The sequence below is a fragment of the Chlorocebus sabaeus genome, chromosome 1, assembly GCF_047675955.1.
Source record: "Chlorocebus sabaeus isolate Y175 chromosome 1, mChlSab1.0.hap1, whole genome shotgun sequence".
Lineage (NCBI taxonomy): Eukaryota > Metazoa > Chordata > Mammalia > Primates > Cercopithecidae > Chlorocebus > Chlorocebus sabaeus.
The window spans coordinates 31,824,047-31,846,793 of record NC_132904.1 but is presented as its reverse complement, the minus strand read 5'-3'; the positions used below and the strand labels follow the sequence as shown (position 1 = coordinate 31,846,793).

Below are 22,747 nucleotides of genomic sequence, written 5' to 3'. Positions count from 1 at the left end.
GGATCACTTAAGCCAGAGCCAGGGAGGTTGAGGCTGCAGTGAGCCATGTTCACACCACTGCACTGCAACCTGAGTGACAGAGCAAGATCCTGTCTCAATAAAAATAAATAAATATATAAAAATAAAAAAGTCAGCCTCAAGGCTAGTATCAAGGCTTCCTTCGCCCTTCCAAATACATCCACCATGTAATGTACTATTGCTCAAAATTTATTTGATGGTGGAAAATCTCACTATGTATCATCCTTTCTAGAAAACAGGCTTTATCCCTTCTGTTTTCAGTGCCCACTTGCTCTACCACTTGGAACCAAAATTGGGAGTGTATATATGAGGGGTAAGTTTCCGAAACACAAATAGTCTACTACTATGGCAATTTTTGGTAGGGTGAGCCTTGATTAGGGTATGAGCCTAAATTTTGTTTGTTTGTTTTGAGATGCAGTCTTGCTCTGTCGCCCAGGCTGGAGTGCAGTGGCACAATCTCGACTCACTGCAACCTCTGCCTCCTGGGTTCAAGCCATTCTCCCTGCCTCGGCCTCCCGAACAGCTGGGATTACAGGCGCCCACCACCATGCTCAGCTAATTTTTGTGGTTTTCTTAGTAGAGATGGGGTTTTGCCATGTTGGCCAGGCTGGTCTTGAACTCCTGACCTCAGGTGACCCTACCTCGGCCTCCCAAAGCGCTGGAATTACAGGCATGAGTCACTGCGCCTGGCCTGAGCCTAAAATTTGAGTTAGCAAAAATTTGAGATGGAAATTTAAAGATTACACTTCCAATGTTTTAATAGTGAAAGGATGATATTATATTGCCATCTTAAGAACAAAGTTATAAAACTATGGAAGAGTTTTTACTCATCATTGTTTTACAGTGCCACAGAAACAGGAAGTGGGTTGGTGGTTTTTTTTTTATTTTGGAGAATTTTGGATTGCATCAGGACTAGTGAATCATAAACTTTCTGCTCTGCTTCCTACCTCTTGATAGGTTTAGACAAGTTTGATCATAAACAAGCTTAGATCAAGTGAAGTTTTTCCCATATGCTAAACATATACTGATGTGACATACTTGTTAGCGAAATAATCAATAAAAGTGGTTTTAAAGCATTCTGTAAGTGAAAATAAAAAATACTATGCAAAGATTACAGCTCAGGTGTATGCTGCTGGTAGTTTTATGGCACTGAAAACAAAAAAGGCCAAAGTCTTTGCAGCTGTGCACTGATTAATGAGAAAGGGATGAAAGAAATTTCCTTTCATGTCATCAACTGTGTGATTGTGATACTTGTTAGTTATGAAAGGGTTTTTTTGTTTTGTTTGTTTGTTTTGAGACAGGGTCTCATTCTGTCACGCAGGCTGGAGTGCAGTGGCACGATCTTCGCTTACTGTAACCTCCACCTCCCTGGGCTCAAGCGATCCTCCCACCTCAGCCTCCCAAGTAGTTGGAACTACAGGCGCACACCACCATGCCCGGTTAACTTTTTGTACTTTTTTTGTAGAGATGGGGTTTCGCCATGTTACCCAGGCTAGTCTCAAACTCCTGGATTCAAGTGATCCACCTGCTTTGGCTTCGCAAAGTGCTGGGATTATAGGCATAAGCCACCGCGTCCAGTTGGGATTTTTAAAAGAACTTTTTCTATTAGAAGTTCCTAAACTTTAAACTTTAAAAGGTAGGAAACTGATATTTTTTAAAGCTCTGTATTTTGATGGGGACAATCAGAGAATCTATTATTTGCCCAACAATGCACAGATGCTAAAAGAAGTCCGAGAGGTTAAAATATGCTCCCTGCCCTGGACAATTTTTCAATTTATTTATTTATTTTTTTTGAGATGGGGTTTCGCTCCTGTTGCCCAGGCTGGAGTGCAATGGCGCGATCTCAGCTCACTGCAACCTCCACTGCCCGGGTTCAAGCGATTCTCCTGCCTCAGCCTCCCGAGTAGCTGGGATTGCAGGCATGCGCCACCCTGCCTGGCTAATTTTGTATTTTTAGTAGAGACGAGGTTTATCCATGTTGGTCAGGCTGGTCTTTAACTCCCGACCTCAGGTGATCTGCCCACCTCTGCCTCCCAAAGTGCTGGGATTACAGGTGTGAGCCACCGCGCCTGGCAATTTTCCAATTTTATTAGGCAATTATGTGTGTGCTGTAATAATTAGAGAGTATCAATATAAGCAGGGGCTGAATAGTAATGCATTTGATAAGTGCTACAGGTGCTCAGAGGAAAAAAAAATACATCAGAGTAACCTGGAAAAATCTGTCCAGGGAAGAAAGTAGGAAACGGGGTAGGCATTTCCTATCCCATGGTTTCTAGAAAGTACCTGAGTAGAGAAGAACATCCCAGCATTCCAGAAGAGGTAAACAATTATCACATAAGTTGGTGAAAAACTCTTTGAAATGTTATATAAAGTATCAAAATGGTCACTGAGGTCACCAGGCTTTTTCAAATATTAGTGTTTCTCAAGATTTGTCTTCTGAGACAGATGAGCTTTTTCCCCCTCCTATGCCATGAAGGTGGACTTGTGTGTTCATTCAGTTATACAGCAGGGAATACAGTTAATTGGTATATTCGGTGCCTGAAACCAGCCCTGAATGCATCCTCTCTCTGTGAGTAGTAGCCAATTGAGAGACTACAAAGAAAATCCTTAAACAGAAGTAAAGCAGGCTTTTACCACCATCAGGGGAACAGGTCACATTAAAAAAAGGTTGCCAACCGGTTGGCAACTTTTTTTTTTCTTTTTTGAGATGGAGTCTCACTCTGTCGCCCAGGCTGAAGTGCAGTGGCACAATCTTGGCTCATGCAACCTCTGCCTCCTGGATTCAAGCCATTCTCCTGCCTCAGCCTCCTGAGTAGCTGGGATTACAGGTGCCTGCCACCATGCCCAGCCAGTTTTTTTTTTTTTTTATTAGGGGTTTCGCCATCTTGGCCAGGCTGGTCTCGAACTCCTGACCTCAAGGATCCCCCTGCCTCAGCTCCCACAAAGTGCTGGGACTACAGGCGTGTGCCCGGCCAGCTTTTTCTAACACTTAGCAGCAGCAACTGGCCCCCACCTCCCACCCACAAACCCAGGTCCCTAGGGGTACAGCTTCTTAGTATGTATTTTCTGAAACAACCCCATGTAGAAGCTCTTTCCAATAAGCTAAATAACGAACTCCTACTTAAACACCATTCTAATTTACACCTAAATCACACAAGCATCCTCCTTCTAAGAAGACATCATACTCGTTTTGAAAATGATTGCAAAATTCCCAAACTCGAAAAAAAAAAAACCAAAAACGGGCAAGTAGCTGGCAATTGGATTATTGTCTCTAAGACCACTCATCCTTTCAGAGGTATCCAGCATTGGATCTCTGGCCTGGCTTCCACTTCCGAGTAACTAAGACGTGTCCCATTAACAGCCCTTCCTCCTTTTCTCTCCCCACCTTCACTCCAGCCGCAGCAAACTATCCCTACCCGCCCGACCCACAGTTCCTTTGGAAGCAGCACAGATTTCCTGGCAGCCAGTCCCAGGGTCATTCGCTGCTGCTCTCCTGTGACCTCTAGACATTGCTCTCCTGGGCCACATAGGATTTGTTTGTTCTGTACAGGTAGGGATGTATGGAAAACTCGGTTATTATTGTTACTATTATTACTACTACTACTATAACATAATTATAAGCACTTACGTTCCGGACGCAGTTACTAAATACTGAACCTGAATTGGTTCCTATAAACCTCCTTAAAAAATAAACAAACATCTCAGTGAAGCAGGTACTAAACCTACCCCCACATCAAGGTGAGGCCACCGAGGCACAGAGCAGTTAGGCAGCTTGCCAGGTCCCCGACTTTTTCTTTTTCTTTTCTTTCTTTTTTTTTTCCTTTTTTTTTTTTTTTTTTTTTGAGACGGAGTCTGGCTCTGTCACCCAGGCTGGAGTGCCGTGGTGGATCTCGGCTCACTGCAACCTCCACCTCCTGGGTTCAAACGATTCTTGTGCCTCGGCCTCCCGAGTAGCTGGGATTACAGGCGCCCGCCACCAAGCCCGGCTAAATTTTGTATTTTTAGTAGAGACGGGGTTTCGCCATGTAGGCCAGGCTGCTCTCGAATTCCTGACCTCAGGTGATCTACCTGCCTTGACCTCCCAAAGTGCTGGGAGCCACCGCGCCCGGCCTGGTCCCCGAGTTAATCTACGGCAGGCCGCGGTTCGAACGCCGCTAGTGTGAGCCTCGGGTCGCGTGGTGCCGGCCCGGAGAACTGCTCTCTCCCCGGACACAGCTCGCGTGGCTTCGCGCCCGAGGAAACTTGGATCGCTGGCGCCGCGGGCTACGTTCAGTGGGTGCCAGAGAGACACGTGACCGGCAGCGGGGGCGGGGCCTGCAGTGAGCCCCGCCCCGCCCAGTTAACAGACGGGCGCTCAGTGAGCTCTGAAGCTGTTGGAGGAGTTGGCGTCCGGGGAGCGAGGGCTATGGCCACCGTGCGGGAGAAGGCTGCTGCGCTTAATCTCTCGGCTCTTCACAGCCCCGCGCACAGGCCTCCCGGTAGGTGCCGAGGGCCGCCACCCGGGATGGCGTGGGGCGGGCTGGGGTGCGCGGGCTGGGTCCCGGCGCGGGGCGGGCGGCGTAGGGCGTTCGGCCGCCTAAGCCTGGCAACGGCCGGCTGGGCGAGCCCCGCACAGCTGCGACCACTTGGCCAACGCCCCCGGCGAGCGGGCGGATCGGGTTCCTCTCTGGCTGGTGGGCTGCAGGCTGCCGACCCCGCCCGCGCAACCCAGCTTTTTTCTGTCTACCCAAACTCAACTTCACCGCGCGTTGGTCTGTGCGCCCGCTAACGTGCCAGGCACGCGCCGTGGAGCCCCGGGATATGCTCCGCGATGCTACCGGTGACAAGTGTGATATCTGGAATTTGTGTAGTTCTTTTTCCCCTGTCTCAACCACAAACCTTGACTGCACAGTATGGCCAGGGGCCGAGCGCCTCGCTTACCCACTTTGTTCTCCATACTGCTAGGAGTCAAGAGTCAGCTTGTCTCCTCAGACTCTTCCTGGGAGGGATGAGAGGTTTATGTGAGTTCTACTGGCAGGAATTTGGCATAAAAGGTATTTATTAACACTCTATGTATAAGCCGTATTTTAGTGAATAGAAGTTTTTGGCTAAAAAAATAGTTACATGAAATTAGGAAAGAAGTTGGCAAATTCTGCCACCGGCTTAATCGTGCCTTTTGGGGGCAGTTGATTTAGGATCCTGGTTTCTTTAAATGTTCAAACACATGAGCAGAATCGGATATCACTTCTAAAATGCTGGTTATAGCAGATCTACAACTCAGTTAATAGGGGTGAGTCAGATAACTGTTAAGATATTCAGATAACACTTGGCTTTTTTTTCTTTTGGTTAAGTTACAACTTACCCCCTTTCTGGAGCTCCAGTCTGGGATGTTGTAGGAATTGGTTCCCTTTCTGACAAAAGCCTTTCATTTGTAAAAACAACCAGTGAAACTGTGATTCCTTCCTGTGGGTCAAATGGGTGCTTCTCAGTGGCCCCACTCTTGTGTTTGACTTACTAATGCGCCTTTTAATCTTCAAAATGCCAGCGACAGATTATGATAGAGAACCATTTTTCACTGGTCCTTTTCTAAGAAACTTAATAATATTGACCTTAGTCTGCTCTCATGTAAAGGATCCAGATAAGCACATAGTGGTCACATTGAGAATGTCTCCTTGATTTACGTTGTGAAGAGAAGACAAATGCTAAGACATTTGGGAATTTAAAACCAAATGATATTGAGAACAGTCTTGAGAAATCTTTTGGGCCCACTTACTCAGTAAAGGAAATTCCCAGATGTCACCTGCTTAAAATAAAAACGTGATACCCTGTTTTCTCTAATAGCTGAAATACCAATTCTGGAGCTTTGGGCATTTGTGAACAGGTTCTTAGATGGTGTAAGGAAGTATGTATTCAGAAATTAAGTAGATAACTATCAAAGGGAAGAGTTGAAGTGCTGGTTATCAGGAGTCAAAGGAAAGAAACCGCTGCCCTCGGCACACCAGCTGCAGTGGACAGAGAGGGGCCCGCTGCTGTTCTCACTCATTTTGCTTGCTACCGCTGGAATCCCGACCTGGTAACATTTGTTAGCCTTTCTTTCATCCTTTAGTTGCCTTGTCATAGTCCCAGTGAGCAAGGTAATGGGAGCACACGGTTCTTGGTTCTTTGCCATTCTCTTTCTGTGTGCTCTGGCAGGCAGCTTCGTACTTTTGTTTCTCCACCGATTAGTAACTCTCCCTTACCTTAAAGGGGCTGTAATGACCAGGGACCTGATTTATGTACAAGAAATGAGATCTGTATGCCAGTCTTAAGCGAGTACGTCAAAAACACTTGTCTTTTAATATAACAAACAAGAAAGTAGTCTGTTATCCTGTTATCCCTTTATACTGTAACCTAATTCTTTGAGTTTGCCTGGTGTCACTTTTCCAGGGAGCTCAAAGTACTTCCCATATGCTGTCTCATTAATCTGTGTGAATTAAAGCAGGGACCAATGTCTTCTTTTGCTGATAATTCTCGTAGATATTTTAAATTTTTTGTGTTGGTAGACAATTCTTTTACCTACCTGCACCCTTTTTTTTCAGAGGCAATCACAGTCTTCAGCATGACACCTCTAATGACAACTAGCAGGAAAATAAACTTTGGACTACCGGAACCAATATCCAGTAAAAGTGTTGTAATGTTGGGATCATAGTATAGAAAATTTTTCCACTCAGTCACAAATGTCCAGTTTTAACACCATAAACACAATTCTCTTTATATTTGTTAATATTTTCATGAGATTTTGGTTACTATCCAACAAACGTCCTTTTTCTTTGTTGTCTTGACAATTCTTTGAGTAATATTTTAAAACCTCGTTTGAAAAAATCTGTCTTAAAATTGTCTTAAATCCTAAATGGTTTAGGATTTATAGATGTGTTATTTTCTGATGAAAAGTTAAATCCTCTGGTATGTGTCACATTTTGTCTTCTCATCTCCTGGTGGCCTTTATGTGATAGAATACTATTCAGAGCTTGACATCATCCAGGTAGTAGGAGTAAATAAAAGGTAAACTCCTAAGGTTGGGGACTGTGTCCTCTGAGTTCAGAGGAAGGAAGAGGAAGAAAGATACCACCCTTTTCTTTCTACTTTTAAAATAAACTTAAAATTTTAGAATAGATTCACTAAATAGTGTGGTCCATTTGTCATAATTAATGTCATAATTAATGAACCAATATTGATACATATAATTATTAACTGAAGAGTCCACACTTAGATTCCCTTGGTGTTTGCCTAATGTTCTCTTCCAGGATCCCATCCAAGATATTGTGTTACATTGAGTTGTCATGTACTGAGTCTTCTAGACTGTGACAGTTCCTCCTCTTGTTTTTAGTGATATAATTTCTGGGCATTTTGTGAGACACATTAAAATATTGTCTCATGATCCTCGCAATGAGTAGAGAAGTGGAGTTAGCTCTGTTCTGCAACAGAAAAGTTAGGCAGTTTGCTCAAGATTGTGTTATTAGTAAATGAGGGACCCAACAATGGAACTCAGGTCCCTGCGACTGCAGAGTCCACACTGGTCTAATTCTTTGTAGTCACAGCACCTAGCACTGTGTCTGCTGTGTTAGCACAAGTTTCCATGTCTGAACAGTATTCAGTCAACCCAAGATTTCTTAACCTTGGCACTAGTGACACTTTCTTTGTTGTGGGGGCTGTCTGTGCATTGTAGGATGTTTAGTAGCATCCCTCTGCCCACTAGATGCCAGCAATACCCACACTCATTGTGATAATCAAAAATGTCTCCAGACATGGCCTGTGGGGGATATAATCACCCATTGAGAACCACTGAGTTAACCTTTCTTTAAAATTTTTTTTTTATGAATGGGGTGTAGTGGCTCACATCTGTAATGCCAGCACTTTGGGAGGTTGAGGCAGGTGGATTATTCAAGGCCAGGAGTTTGAGACCAGCCTGGCCAATGCAAAAAATAGACCAGCCTGGCCTATTTCTGCTAAAAAAAAAAAAAAAAAAAAAAAAAATCCAAAAATTATCTGGGTGTAGTGGTGCACACCTGTAATCCCAGCTACTTGGGAGGTTGAGGCAGGAGAATCGCTCGAACCCGGGAGGCAGAGGTTGCAGTGAGCCAAGATCACACCACTGCACTCCAGCCTGGATGACAAAGTAATCCTCTGTCTCAAAAAAAAAAAAAAAGAAAAGAAAAAAAATTAAGTTTTTTAGTAGTTAGCAATAATTAGCAACTGACAGATATTGATAACCAATTGTATTATATTGAGGCAATCTGTAAGGCAATTAAATAATTTAAATCTCTGTGAACTATTAGGAAATCTGAAAGAAATCGGGCACTAGCTCACCATCTCTTAAAAGTTTTATGGAGAAACATCAGCTGTCTGGATTCAGTTCCTTTTTTTTTTTTTTAGTCCAGTCTAAAGACCGAGAATGAAAACAAAATTGTTATATGTTCATTAAGAGGTAGTGTGTTTTAGTAATTTTGTGTGTATGTTTACCTTACACTGGGATCCAATGTTATAATGTGTATATTGATCTACTTCTAAAGATTTAATATAATCTTACTATTAGAAGTGATTATACAATTGTTTTCCCTTTAAATAGGTTTTCACAGTAAGCTGGGGTTGCTGACAAGGTGGATTATGGTTGATGCTGATTATCCCTAATTTTTGGGTAAATGTAATTTGTTGACATTTTTAAGGAATTATTGTAACTTGATTATTTAGTGTGAATTCTTAGAAGCGAGGATGATTATTACTGAAGTTTAACTTTTACTGTTGGCAAATTTTTTATGGTAGAGTTCAAATACATGTGAAGGGCAGCTTTTAAAAAATAGCTATTGTTTTCAAGCAAATAAGGATGAGTCTGCTTGAAAAATGAAGGTTAACTAGCCTAGTTTTATATAGTGCCTAAGACTATGTGTTGTAGGCTAGATAATTAAATTATTTCTGAACCTCATTAGGCGACCTTCCAAAAGGTTTTATATCTGGTACGGTCAAATTTGTCCGAATGCTTCCTTACTTGCCTATAGATCTGCCATATTTGGTGTTCAGTGTCCTTATCTGAATGGAGGAAACATAGTTTCAGTCTTTACATTCCTATAATCAGTTTATTTAAAGACAGGATCTCACTTTGTCACCCAGGCTGGAGTACAATGGTGCAATCATAGCCCACTGTAATCTTGAACTCCTGGCCTCAAGCAGTCTTCCCGCGGTGGCCTTCCAAAGTCCTGGGATCAGAGGTATGAGCCACTGTGCCTGGCCTGGCAGCTTAGACCTGAAACTAACCTAAAATATTGTGTTCAACTATTTTATCAGTAGATGAAGAAACCTACTTACAGAGATTGTCTCTTATCCAGAGTTTTTACAGCTGATCTCTAAACTCTTTGATTCCATTTGTCCCATGATGCTTTTAGAAAATGTTTGACCAGGCTGGGCGTGGTGGCTCACACCTGTAATCCCAGCACTTTGGGAGGCTGAGGTGGGTGGATCACGAGGTCAGGAGTTCGAGACCATCCTGGCCAACATGGTGAAACCCTGTTGCTACTAAAAATACAAAAAAAAAAAAAAAAAAAAAATTAGCTGGATGTGGTGGTGGGTGCCTGTAATCCTACCTACTCAGGAGGCTGAGGCAGGAAAATCACTTGAACCAGGGAGTTGGAGGTTGCAGTGAGCCGAGATTGTGCCACTGCACTCCAGCCTGGTGACAGAGTGAGACATCATCTCAAAAGAAAAAGAAAAAAAAAGAAAATGCTTGACAAAATGTAAGGAAGCATCAAGATGTAGATAGTGATGGATTTCAAAAGGTTGTTTAGCTCATATGAAAGTGAGGTTTGAGGACAAGCTGAACCCTTAATTCTGATTGCAAGACTTAAAAAACATTCGTTGTCTATTTCTGGTCTCTTAAATCCTGTTTAGAAATCACAGTAAGTCATCTTACTGGGCCATGATCTGCTATACCAATATTCATTTCAGCTTTTAGATGATGATAAATAAGTTTCAAACCAGTATGTGGGGAATATGTGTTCAACTGGTGAAGTCAGCATTTAAAAAAGCAGGTTATCCTGGTATGAGTTTTGGCACATTTACTTGTCAAGTCCAGGGTACGTTGTGTATGAAAGCATCTGTATGAACATGAGCTAGTTTGGGTCTGTAGGTGGTGGTGCTTGAAGGGAAATTCCCCAGGATGCAATGGTTGGGAATTGATGGTCAGTGAGAACAGAGGGGACCTGTGAGGGCTGTATTGTATCATGCCTGGAGGACTCTGGAAGCCTGTGGTTCACAGGTACCTACTATCCTGCTCTAATCAGTTCTTTAATCTTTTATACAGTGTTATTCAACCTGCAAAACCTCCTGATTTCCCACAAGTTAATATGGGGAAATTTATTCTTTACCTCTAATTATTCTGTGAAGATTAGCCGTTTCTACTCATTGAGGCCAACTACACCGCCCTCTTCAACTGTCTTTTTTTTTTTTTTTTTTTTTTTTTGAGACGGAGTCTCGCTCTGTTGCCCAGGCTGGAGCGCAGTGGCCGGATCTCAGCTCACTGCAAGCTCCGCCTCCCGGGTTCCCGTCATTCTCCTGCCTCAGCCTCCCGAGTAGCTGGGACTACAGGCGCCCGCCACCTCGCCCAGCTAGTTTTTTGTATTTTTTAGTAGAGACGGGGTTTCACCGTGTTAGCCAGGATGGTCTCGATCTCCTGACCTTGTGATCCGCCCGCTTCGGCCTCCCAAAGTGCTGGGATTACAGGCTTGAGCCACCGCGCCCGGCCTCCTCTTCAACTGTCTTATTGATCTGTAATTAATAAGTGACTCAGCCTTATCATTTACGATTTGTATACTAACCTACTTGTAGCTCAAGTGTTATGACTTATGTGTTTCATCTTTTTATTATAACTAGTCCAAAAGTCTGTCTCATTGGTTCTTAAAAGGCAGTCTGATCGAAGTATGAATCTTGCATGTCTTCCTTTTCCTGTCTTACCCTGTGTACTATGGTAGTATTTATTACAGAATTTATTATATCCTGCCTTATTTTAAGAGTAGTGACTACTGTTTTTAAATAGCTTGATTAAGGGTTCTTAGTTTGTTTTATCTCTTGGCCCTCTTAAAGCTGTTTCACTTAATCCAAGTTTCCAGCGAAAGGTTAATGCTTAAACGACTTATCTGGTGGCTGACTTTTCATATATTTATATTTAAGTACTAGGAAAAACTAGTATGTATTTATTAGCTGTGTAACTGAGGGCAGGTTTAACTCACGGAGCCTCAGTTCCCTCAAAATAGGATTATTAATAATCATTTCGCAGAGAAGCTTATCAGAATTAAATGCGAGAAGACAGAGCCTGTCATAGTGTAAATACTCAAATGTTAGCTATTAATAATAAAGATTTGAAAAGTTAAGCAGAAATTGTTTATTTAAATCTTATTTATAATCTCTGGTATTTTAGGAAGTTAAGAATATTAGTCGCTCACAATGTTTAGGCATTGTGGCTGGAAACAGTACAACTACTCCTGAGTTCTGGGTACCAGGAATGACCTGGACTGACTTTGAGATTCCATCAGATGCCTCATTCTTGTCCTGTTCAACAGAGACTAAATACTGTACCAAGAGTAAGTCTAATTACAGCTTGATTTATTTAGTCAGTTCTCCATAATTCAGTTCCTGAAACAGCTCACATTATATTTGGAAGACTGGCAACAATTACTTCCATCTTTGTTTAGTACTGGCTTGTGAAATATCTTCAAATTTAAAATACAATTTTGACAATTAAAAACAATCTCGCTCACTTTGAGAGGCTGAGGCGGGAGGTTCACGAGGTCAGGAGATCGAGACTATCCTGGCTAATACGGTGAAACCCCGTCTCTACTGAAAAACAATACAAAAAATTAGCCGGGCATGGTGGTGGGCACCTGTAGTCCCAGCTACTCGGGAGGCTGAGGCAGGAGAATGGCGTGAACCCAAGAGGCGGAGCTTGCAGTGAGCCAAGATCACGCCACTGCACTCCAGCCTGGGCGACGAGCAAGTAGGTAGTAAATTACCCATCTACTTTTGGTATTAGAAATATACAAACAAACAAGGGCTGTGTGTTTGTGTATATGCTATTAATTTTCACTATAAAAATGTTTAAATTGCTAGTAGCTACAGAATTATGCTACAAGTGAAATCAGTGTAGTGGTTCAGTGTACTCCTTGTATTTATTGCAACATAAGAGATGAATTTCAAATGACCCACTTATAATTTATGGCTCTAGTGCACTAAGAGGGGTTGTTTGTTTGTTTGTTTATTAGAGGGAGTCTTCCTTTGTTGTCCAGGCTGAAGTGCAGTGGCACTGTCTCAGCTCACTGCAACCTCTGTCTCCCACTTTCAAGCAATTCTCTGTCTCAGCCTCCTGAGTAGCTGGAATTACAGGTGCCTGACACCATGCCTGGCCAATTATTGTATTTTTAGTAGAGAGGATGTTTCACTATCTTCAGCAGGCTGTAAAGGAGTTTTAATAATGTCCTTCAGGAGCTTATCTTATGCTTTCATCATCTTACACATTCTATTTTGCCTAAAAAAGTAGGAAGATAATTTCAAGTAGCAATTTCTTTAATTATAATTTCCTTTTTTCCTTACCATTGTACTCATGCATATGGTTTTCCTTTTTAGAGTATTTTAAAGGAAGTAATAACTTCAACCTCTCCGCTAAAATATCGTAAAAATAAAGGAAGTAACATACTTAACATAAATGGGGCTTAAATTAGGATTGCTGAGTTTTCAGAGGATCACTAAAAAGTGTAACACGTTAAAGGGGAGGGAGAGAAGAACTCTTTATGAAAGGAAAAAAGGGAGAGAGCCAGCCGGCCACCAAGTGGGTGATTCGCTGCAATCCATTCCATCGGTTTTCAAAAGCCCAAGACCTGATTTCTTTCCTATTGATTTCCAAATATCTGCTAATTACAATGAGGAAAAATATAGGATATTTTTGAAAGTTTGTTTTTCTCCTTTTGTGTTTGGCAAAAATCTTGCTTTACTTCTGTGCGTACTGTCTTTGCAATAGGTCATAAGCTCCTATAGGGTAGGAACCAAATTGTTACTTTACCCTGCATACAGTGTTTAACTCATAAGCCTGCATCATAGGAGGCTTTAAAAATATTAGTTTATTCCTGCAGTGATTTTGTGTGTGTGTGTGTACACAGTCATGCATAGTGTAGTGACGGGGATATGTACTGAGAAATGTATTGTCTGGTGATTTCATTGTTGTGCAAACATCATAGAGTGTAGTTCCACAAACCTTGATGGTATAGCCTGCTACACACCTAGGCTATGTGGGATAGCCTGTTGCTTCTAGGCCACAAACATGCAGAGCTGTACTGAATGCTGTAAGCAATTGTAACACAATGATAAGTACTTGTGTATCTAAACATAGAAAAGGTACAGCAAGAGCTAGAAAGAGGGATTTTTAAGCTCCATTGTAATTATGTAGGACTACTGTTATATGTGGTCCATTGTTGACAGAAATGTTGTTTTGTGGTGCATGACTCTGTGTGTGTGTGTGTGTGTGTGTGTGTGTGTGTGTGTGTGTGTATGACTCATAAGTACTTCAAAGTCATATAAAACATGAGCCAAGTCCCAGTACTACCTCTTTCAGTATAATATCTGGAAGTGCTATGTAACCTCTGTGACTCTGTTTTCCATCTCTCAAATGGAAACGATACCTACCTCACAGGTTGCTATTGAAGATTAGATAATTTACATAAGGCATGTAATAGAATTCTTGTACATAACTGGTAACTGCCACAAGGTCCTACTTGATGTGTCCTCCTAACTCCCAGTCTCAAACGCCAGCCCCTCTCCCTCTTTGATCTAACTTCCTGTTCTTCTCTCCCTCCCCACACCACTCTGGCTGTGCTGACCTCCCTCCTATCCTGCCAGAGCACACTCCCACCTCAGGGTATGTGCTCTTTCCCCAGATGTCTGCACAGCTTGCTTCTTGGTTTTACTTGAGTTTCCGCTCAGGTATAACCTTATCACACAGGTCTTTCCTGACATCCCATTTAAAGTAGCATTCCTTATCTTATCTAGCTTTATTGTTTTCCTCAGCACTGATCTAACACGTATGGATTGTCTTCCTACAAAGTCTTAAGTTTCTGGGAACAGGGATCTTATTTTGCTTACTGTTGTATCTTAGCATATGGAACAGTATTTGGCATATAATAAGTACCATATTTTTTAATGAATTGCTATTAAAGCAGTATTTCAATAAGCTACCCTCATAGTTGCTCCTTATCAATAACTTTGGAAATTACTACATTTTTGCCTAAGGATTGCTTAGACCTTATTACAAATGAACAAGGTACCAAATCCCAGTTTCTCTATGATTTTTCTCCTAGGTTTCAGTGTAGCTCAGAAGCCATTTGGAGCCACATATGTATGGAGCAGCATCATAAACACTCTTCAAACACAAGTGGAAGTGAAAAAACGAAGGCACCGTTTAAAACGGCACAATGACTGCTTTGTTGGTTCAGAAGCTGTGGATGTCATTTTTTCTCACCTAATTCAGAATAAGTATTTTGGTGATGTAGATATTCCTCGGGCCAAAGTGGTGAGAGTGTGTCAAGCACTTATGGACTACAAAGTATTTGAAGCAATTCCAACCAAAGTCTTTGGAAAAGACAAAAAACCTACATTTGAAGATAGTAGTTGCAGCCTTTATAGATTCACCACAATACCTAACCAAGACAGTCAGTTAGGCAAAGAGAACAAACTATGTTCACCTTCCAGGTTGGTCTATAATGTTAGATTATCACGGGGATATTGACAGGATTTTGTCTACCTTTTTATGAGATGCCAACTGGCTTTATATTAGCTTTTTAGCAGTAAATGTGGCTAAAATATGGGTCTGTGGGTAAATTTGATAAAGTGCGATGAAATTTTGTTAACTTTATTGGGTATCTCCTAGTCATATTTTATATTTAGCAGAAGCAGTCAACAACACTTTGATTTTCCTGCTTCAGGTTATAGTTACAGTGTAAAAAATGTTTTCATACCACTTGGTATGAGAACCTAGCGAAGGCAGGCAGAGAGAAACCCAGATTGAGGTGGGAGAGAAGAAGGAATCATTTAAAGGGAAACTGGGGAGACAGAATTGTGGAATCCAGTGATTGAAATGGATGTGGGTGATAATGCATAATGAACTTATAGCTATTTGTCATGAAGTAAGCCAACTTTACCTTTTCCCCTTTGTTACCCTCAGCTAAACTGCAGCGGTGACACAGAGGTATAGTTGAAGCTCTTATAATTCAGATCTGACGAGGCAGGGTCTTACTCTCTCACCCAGACTGGAGTGCAGTGGTGTGATCTCAGCTCACTGCATCGTCTGCCTCTTGGGCTCAAGCAACCCTCCCACCCTGGCCTCCCAGTAGCTGGGACTACGGGCATATACCACCATGCCTGGCTAATTCTTTTTCTTTTCTTTTTCTGTGGAGACAGAATCCCATTATGGTTCGAGACCAGGCTAGTCTGAAACTCCTGGGCTCAAGTGATCTTCCCATCTTGGCCTCCTAAAGTGTTGGAATAATTAGAAGCGTAAGCCACTGTGCCTGGCCCATTTTTACATGTTTTAACCCAATCTAAAACGTGATAAAATGTACCTCTTTGTGTAGAAAGGAAATATGAGGATAAAGTAAGGCACAGTCAACACTTTCAGATGCAGGTCCACACACTTTATCTGAAATCTTTGGGACTGGATGCATTTAGGAATTTGGAACTTTGGAGCATTTAGAAAAGTTATGTTGTACATATATATGGTTCAACATCCCTAGAGGCATCTGGGACAACATCTGGTAATCAAGCATTATGATATTTCTGTGGTAAACAAAAGAATATACTACCGGGATAAATTAAAGCTATTATAGTCTCGGGACAGGTTTTGTCACTATATGAGCTCTAAATAGACCTTTGATTTTCAAAGCTTTTTGGGTTTTAGAATTGCAGGTAAAGGGCTGTGGATCTGTATTTAGAAATTCTAAAGAATGCCCCACAAAGAGATAACTGATAAAACCAGTACGCATAATGAAGTTCAGTTCTGTTTGATTGCATTTTTAAACTGGCGACTAAGATTTTAGTCATCGAATCACTTAAATCTAAGAAAATGTTCAAAGGAGAACAGAATATGCTTGAGAAAGAAGGTGGGTGTTTTTATAATTTATTCTACTCTTAGAATTTAGATTTGTGGTGGTTTTGCTCTGAAATGCATAACTCTGTAGAAAACTCTTAGCTCTCAAATACTAAAATATTTCTGTGGGCTTAGTAAATGTTCATTTCTGAAATAAATTCATTTTAGGTATGCAGATGCATTATTTAAGTCATCTGATATCAAATCAGCCAGTTTAGAGGACCTGTGGGAAAATCTGAGTTTAAAGCCTGCCAACTCCCCTCATGTAAATATCTCTGCAATCTTGTCTCCACAAGGTAAGCTAAAGATGAAGCAAAGTAAGAAGTAGAAGACTAACTTCAAAGTTATTTAAAATTTTTAAATGTTAACCTTTATTAGATTTTACATATTCAAAGTACAGAGAAAGAGTGCACTATGTATTAAAGCTGTTTATGTTAAATTTTAACAGAAGTCTATTATCTTTAACAAATAGATCAGTGTTAGAACTCTTGAACACTGACTTTTGTCCGATCAGCTGGCAAAGGTTCAGATCTGAGATGTTTTGCATGCAGATTTGTATTGAAAATATGCTTTCAGATATTTCTTTTCCTAAGATTTTATTAGGTCAAATAAAAGTTGAAAATTACTTTAAAACGTTAACAGAATTCTTCAGTTCTTCCTTGTCTGTGGCAATGGAATATAGTTTAATGACTTTAATTTCCACCTTTCCCCCATTCCAGTTGTGGAAACCCTGAGTGGAATAATCTGCAGCCAATAGTTTCAAACAAGTTTTTAGCTTGAATGAATCATTCTTTCTTCCAAAGTCCTTATTAACATGTTACATGACTTGATCTCTTATCTCTGACAGATTGCTTTTTACAGTACAAAGAATGAAAAGAATTCCTGTTGTCCAAAGCCTATTCTCCTACACTCTAAACAAATCTTGGATTGTTTTACTTTGTTATAAGAAAGCACTTCATAAGGTTGACTTTTTCTTTCTTTTTGGCCACAAATTTACTAGCTTAGACCTGCTTAGAAAAATATTATGGTGAGCATATAGTAACTATTGTTACTTTTCACCTTGTCATTTTTCCTGTGTAGTTATTAATGAAGTGTGGCAAGAAGAAACAATTGGGCGTCTACTACAACTTGTAGATCTTCCACTTCTTGACTCCTTATTGAAACAGCAAGAGGCTGTACCTAAAGTTCCTCAATCTAAAAGGCAGTCCGACATGGTCAACAGCAGTAACTATCTGGATCGAGGGATTCTCAAGGCTTATAGTGACTCTCAGTATGTGGAAATACATATAATAATTTGAGTGTGTTTGTAGGTAGATTGAGATAATGGTTTTAAGATAATCTGTTCTATTCTTTTTTCTATAGGATCAGATATGCATTGTTAATATTATCAGTATTTGAGAATGTGAAGAACAAAATGACATTAGTCAAAATTAGAAAAAGATTTGTTTCATTTTTCATATTCATTTTTGTTTCACATGTAACTTGTACATTAAGTGAAAAAAAAGATTATGCTTTAGCTTCTTATCTTTGTTAAAATGTAGAGCTGTCTGAACTCTTTTAAGATTCCTCAAAGGGACTTGGTAGAAACAGATTTGACAGATTCTTGAGATCCTTTGATCACGTATCTAGAATGTCTGTTACATATGTATTTAGTTAACTAGTTGTATTAAAGAAATACAATAAGGCGGGGTGCGGTGGCCCATGCCTGTAATCCCAGCACTTTGGGAGGCCGAGGTGGTTGGATCACTTGAGGTCAGGAGTTCGAGACCAGCCTGGCCAACATGGTAAAACCCCGACTCTACTAAAAATACAAAAATTAGCCAGGCATGGTGGCACATAATCCCAGCCACTTGGGAGGCTGAGGCAGGAAAATCACTTGAACTTGGGAGGCGGAGTTTGCAGTGAGCCGAGATCATGCTGCTGCATTCCAGCCTGGGTGACAGAGTGAGACTCTGTCTCAGAAAAAACAGAACAATGAAAGTAACTCTCTCATTCCAGTTACTACTCTCTTGAACATAAATCCTAAGGTTTGAAGGCTTAACTTTAGATGCTGAGGGAATTAAGACTTTTTTTCCTTAAGGAAGAGTTCTGCATTACTCATAACTTTGAGGCTCTTCTATAAAAATTATTGAAGGTTAAAGTAAGTTATTGGATTTTTCTAGCTTAATTTTTTATTATTTTGCCTTAGCAGATAGTGTTCCAGTCTAGTTAAGGGGATGCAAATGTTTGAAAGGAATACAATTACAATTTTAGTACTTCACTAATTCTACGTTCCAAAGAACTATTAATACTATAAACAGTTGAATGCCAAAAGGCAGCTGAAAGCCTTATATGAAAAAGTTAATCCCAACATATGTGTTACTGAATTCTGCAGATAAAACACATTTCTATAACCTAAAGGAACATGTGAAACATTTTGTAATTACTAAATACTTTTTTTTTTTTTTTGAGATAGAGTCTCTCTCTGTCACCCAGGCTGGGATGCAGTGGCATGATCTCAGCTCACTGCAACCTCCGCCTCCTGGGTTCAAGCGATTCTTCTGCCTCAGCCTCCCAAATAGCTGGAACTACAGGTGCGCGCCACCACGCCTGGCTGATTTTTGTATTTTTAGTAGAGATGGGGTTTCACCATATTGGCCAGGCTGGTCTTGAACTCCTGACCTTGTGATCTGCCCATGTTGACCTCCCAAAGTGCTGGGATTACAGGCGTGAGCCACTGCATCCGGCCTTGTAATTATTAATTTTTATATACAAAATCAGAATTTGTGTTAGAAGTGACCTTAAAGATCATCTTATCATATAAAGTTGAAGCTGATGTCGAGAGAGGTGAAATGACCTGCCTGAGATACCTCACTGACTGAATTAGTTGTCCTGAGTCCATGGCAGTATGGCAGTAGAGGACATGATTGATTGCTTTTTAACAATAGATAGATAGATAGATAGATAGATAGATAGATAGATAGATATAAAAAATGGAATATTAAAAGTTTGCTACCTTATTTCTTGAAATTAACATTTTTCTGAAGTTACTCAGCAGGATTTTACTGTAGATGATAATTGATATTTAATTATTTTGTTGGTTTGTTTTTTGAGATGAGGTCTCGCTCTGTTGCCCAGGCTGGAGTGCAGTGGCACAATCTCGGCTCACTGCAGCCTCTGCGTTCTGGGTTCAAACAATTCTCCCACCTCAGCCTTCCGAGTGTCTTGGATGACAGGGGCACACCACCACGCCCAGCTAATTTTTGTATTTTTAGTAGAGACGGGATTTCACCATGTTGGCCTGGCTCGTCTCGAACTCCTGACCTCATGTGATCCACCTGGCTCGGCCTCCCAAAGTGCTGGGATTACAGGCGTGAGCCACCGCACCAGGCCTGATGTGTAATTATTTTGAAACGTTTGAAACTTTTCTGTCCTAGCTAAAGGGAGAGCTAATAGATCATACAGAGCTCTGAAGTAAGCAACACTGTGTTGGAGAAATACTGGCCCAGAACTCAGATCTGGGATCTAGTCCTGCCTGAGGCCTGAGCAAGTAACTTGGAGTTTCTGGGTCTCCATTGTAAATGTGAAGAGCAAGAGCAGAGTTTGAATTTGTATGCTCTTTTCACCTCTGTATTGTGGTGGAGAGTTTGTTTTCATGAAAAAGGAAAAAATAAAGGGAAAACATTGAACTTGTAAATGTGATACATGATCTAGCTATATATTAAAAAGAGCTATACATATCTTTTAAGCTCATGTAGAAATTTATCCTGATGGCATGAAATAGCTAGTGAATTAGGTACCATGTGTATATTTGTTATTCTTTGCCTTTTAAATAATCTTCCCCTCTCCCGTATAGGGAAGATGAGTGGCTCTCTGCAGCAACTGACTGTTTGGAATACCTTCCAGACCAGATGGTGGTGGAAATAAGCAGAAGCTTTCCTGAGCAACCAGACCGAACAGAGTTAGTGAAAGAACTTCTGTTTGATGCCATTGGCAGATATTACAGTACTAGGGAACCTCTGTTAAATCACTTATCTGACGTTCATAATGGAATTGCAGAACTCTTAGGTAAGTAAGATCTAATTGGATACTAGCATTTATCTTTTGGAGGAAACAAGAAAAAGTTAGTTCTCAAACTGAACCAAAATAGTACTACTACAAGCTGGGAGTGGATCTGGATTAATTCATGGAAAGTATGTTTGTTCAAAAACTTTTAGGGGTCATTTGGAAAGAGGCTTTAACAAGCTCTAAAGTTATGCAGAAACTTCTGGTTACCCAGGAGCATAATGCTGCTCTCATTCACCGGAAGCTTAAGCATAAAGCAGCAATTCTCTTCTTTTAGAATAGTTACCAGCACCACCATTACTGCCCGTTCAGTCTCTTCAAAATGGCAGACTCTCTGCTTTGTCTCTCTACCAATGAGCTGCATAATTTGTTGGAAACAAATTGGAGGTTTCAGAAAATTCCCCCTATTTTTCTCAAGTAAAATTGGATACGTGAGTTTTGTACACATGGTATACTCCCAAATGTACTGAATTAATGAAAAACAGAATGGGATTTTATCCACAAAGCTGAGAGTTAGATTTAATGCCCGAAGATATTATATGACAGGGACTTAGGGTGTTAGTTGCCAATTTGAGAACAAGCTGCCTTTATGGTATCCACCATTCATTGTTAATTCCTAGTCTTGCTTTTGCTTTTGGAAATAATTTTGAATAAGTGCACTTTTTAACTCAAACTATAACTTGAGTTTTGTTCCCTTTAATATAGTCATATTTGGTCAATTAAAAGCAGTTTTTTCTTTTGGCTAAAGTGAATGGGAAGACGGAAATAGCTTTAGAAGCTACCCAGCTCCTTCTAAAGCTTTTAGATTTCCAAAATAGAGAAGAATTTAGAAGACTGCTGTATTTCATGGCTGTTGCAGCAAATCCTTCTGAGTTTAAATTACAGAAAGAAGTAAGTCTTTCGTTTAACTGTTAGTTGTATTTAATATCCTTAATAACTTACAGATTAAGTATTAGATTATTCCATCTTCAGCATCAAGTATGCTGAAATGGATAAAAGCTATTAATATTTAATATTCCCTTTTATATTAAACTTGTCTCCTAAATATATACTATTGGATATATTTGTTTTATTTTTATAGAGTGACAACCGAATGGTTGTGAAAAGGATATTCTCGAAAGCTATTGTTGACAATAAAAATTTATCCAAAGGCAAAACAGATCTTCTGGTACTCTTTTTAATGGATCATCAGAAAGATGTTTTTAAGGTAAAATTGTGAAAGTAGTTAAATTGAGCTTATGTAATAGATCACTAGATTAAAATGCATTTGGATAATGTCCCATGTCCCTTCTTTTTCTTAAGATTCCTGGAACTCTACATAAAATTGTAAGTGTTAAGCTTATGGCCATACAGAACGGAAGAGATCCAAATAGAGATGCAGGTAATCTGAGAAATACTGTTTTCATGATCTTCCAAAGACAAATTTCAGGTGTTTTTTGAAAATGTTTTGCTATAAGTAGTTGGACTTTAATTTCAACCAAATTTAAAACATTCTCCTCAGAGTAATTCAGACTAAGCAACTTGATAAGGGTTAGAAAGTCAGCGGTGCTTACCATCTTCAGTGCATATTACAAAATGGGGAAGAAAAACATAAAGACAAGAATATTGCTTGACTTTTTTTGGTTAAATATGAGGAATTGAGTCATTAACTGAACTTTTTACTTTTAAACTTTAAGGATATATTTATTGCCAGAGAATTGATCAACGTGACTATTCCAACAATATGCAGAAGACAACCAAAGATGAGCTGTTGAATTTACTAAAAACTATTGATGAGGATTCAAAACTTTCTGCCAAAGAGAAGAAAAAATTGCTAGGTCAATTCTATAAGTGTCACCCAGACATCTTTATTGAGCATTTTGGAGACTGAGTTTTTAATGTCTGTATATAAGTTGTGTATTTTAAGAATAAATTATGTATCCTAAATATCCAATCACATTTGTAAGCTTGGAAGCTCTAAATATGAAACTGCACTTAATAAAAATTTTTTTGTATAACTTTGTGTGTCAGAAGCTGAGTATTAATCATATGGTGTATCGCTGTTAAGTACTTAAGTGAGTTGATTTATAATTACTGTGCTCAATGCTTTATAGAACATAATATTTAGATGTTATGACATTGCAGTGTTTGTATAAGAAAGCATTAAACAGTAAAGAAAACAATAATTACATGTTAATAGGAATGGGGTTTGTGTTTTGAAAGGTACTCCCTAAAGATGCAAGATAGAAACTTAGGCTATGAGGCCGGGTGCGGTGGCTCAAGCCTGTAATCCCAGCACTTTGGGAGGCCGAGACGGGTGGATCACAAGGTCAGGAGATCGAGACCATCCTGGCTAACACGGTGAAACCCCATCTCTATTAAAAAATACAAAAAACTAGCCGGGCGAGGTGGCGGGCGCCTGTAGTCCCAGCTACTCAGGAAGCTGAGGCGGGAGAATGGCCTAAACCCGGGAGGTGGAGCTTGCAGTGAGCTGAGATCCAGCCACTGCACTCCAGCCTGGGCGACAGAGCGAGACTTCGTCTCAAAAAAAAAAAAAAAAAAAAGAAACTTAGG

At 40.4% G+C, this 22,747-nt stretch overlaps 1 protein-coding gene across 1 annotated transcript; it reads left to right on the top strand.

Annotated features, from left to right (window-relative positions):
- Positions 1-4,354: 4,354 nt before the first annotated feature.
- DEPDC7 (DEP domain containing 7) lies at positions 4,355-22,191 on the top strand. Its single transcript, XM_008002665.3, has 9 exons — positions 4,355-4,496; positions 14,367-14,757; positions 16,319-16,446; positions 17,231-17,420; positions 19,986-20,197; positions 20,943-21,085; positions 21,276-21,401; positions 21,497-21,575; positions 21,871-22,191. Exons 1-9 carry the CDS (start codon positions 4,424-4,426, stop codon positions 22,062-22,064), a joined length of 1,536 nt encoding a protein of 511 aa, XP_008000856.3. The 5' UTR covers positions 4,355-4,423; the 3' UTR covers positions 22,065-22,191.
- The last annotated feature ends 556 nt before the right edge of the window (positions 22,192-22,747 follow it).

Excerpts from the sequence above, each read along its gene's own strand:
- DEPDC7 (XM_008002665.3), top strand. The coding sequence starts at position 4,424 with ATGGCCACCGTGCGGGAGAAGGCTGCTGCGCTTAATCTCTCGGCTCTT. Across the intron at positions 21,402-21,496 it reads ATCAGAAAGATGTTTTTAAG|ATTCCTGGAACTCTACATAA; the intron begins GTAAAATTGTGA and ends CTTTTTCTTAAG. Across the intron at positions 21,576-21,870 it reads AGATCCAAATAGAGATGCAG|GATATATTTATTGCCAGAGA; the intron begins GTAATCTGAGAA and ends TTAAACTTTAAG.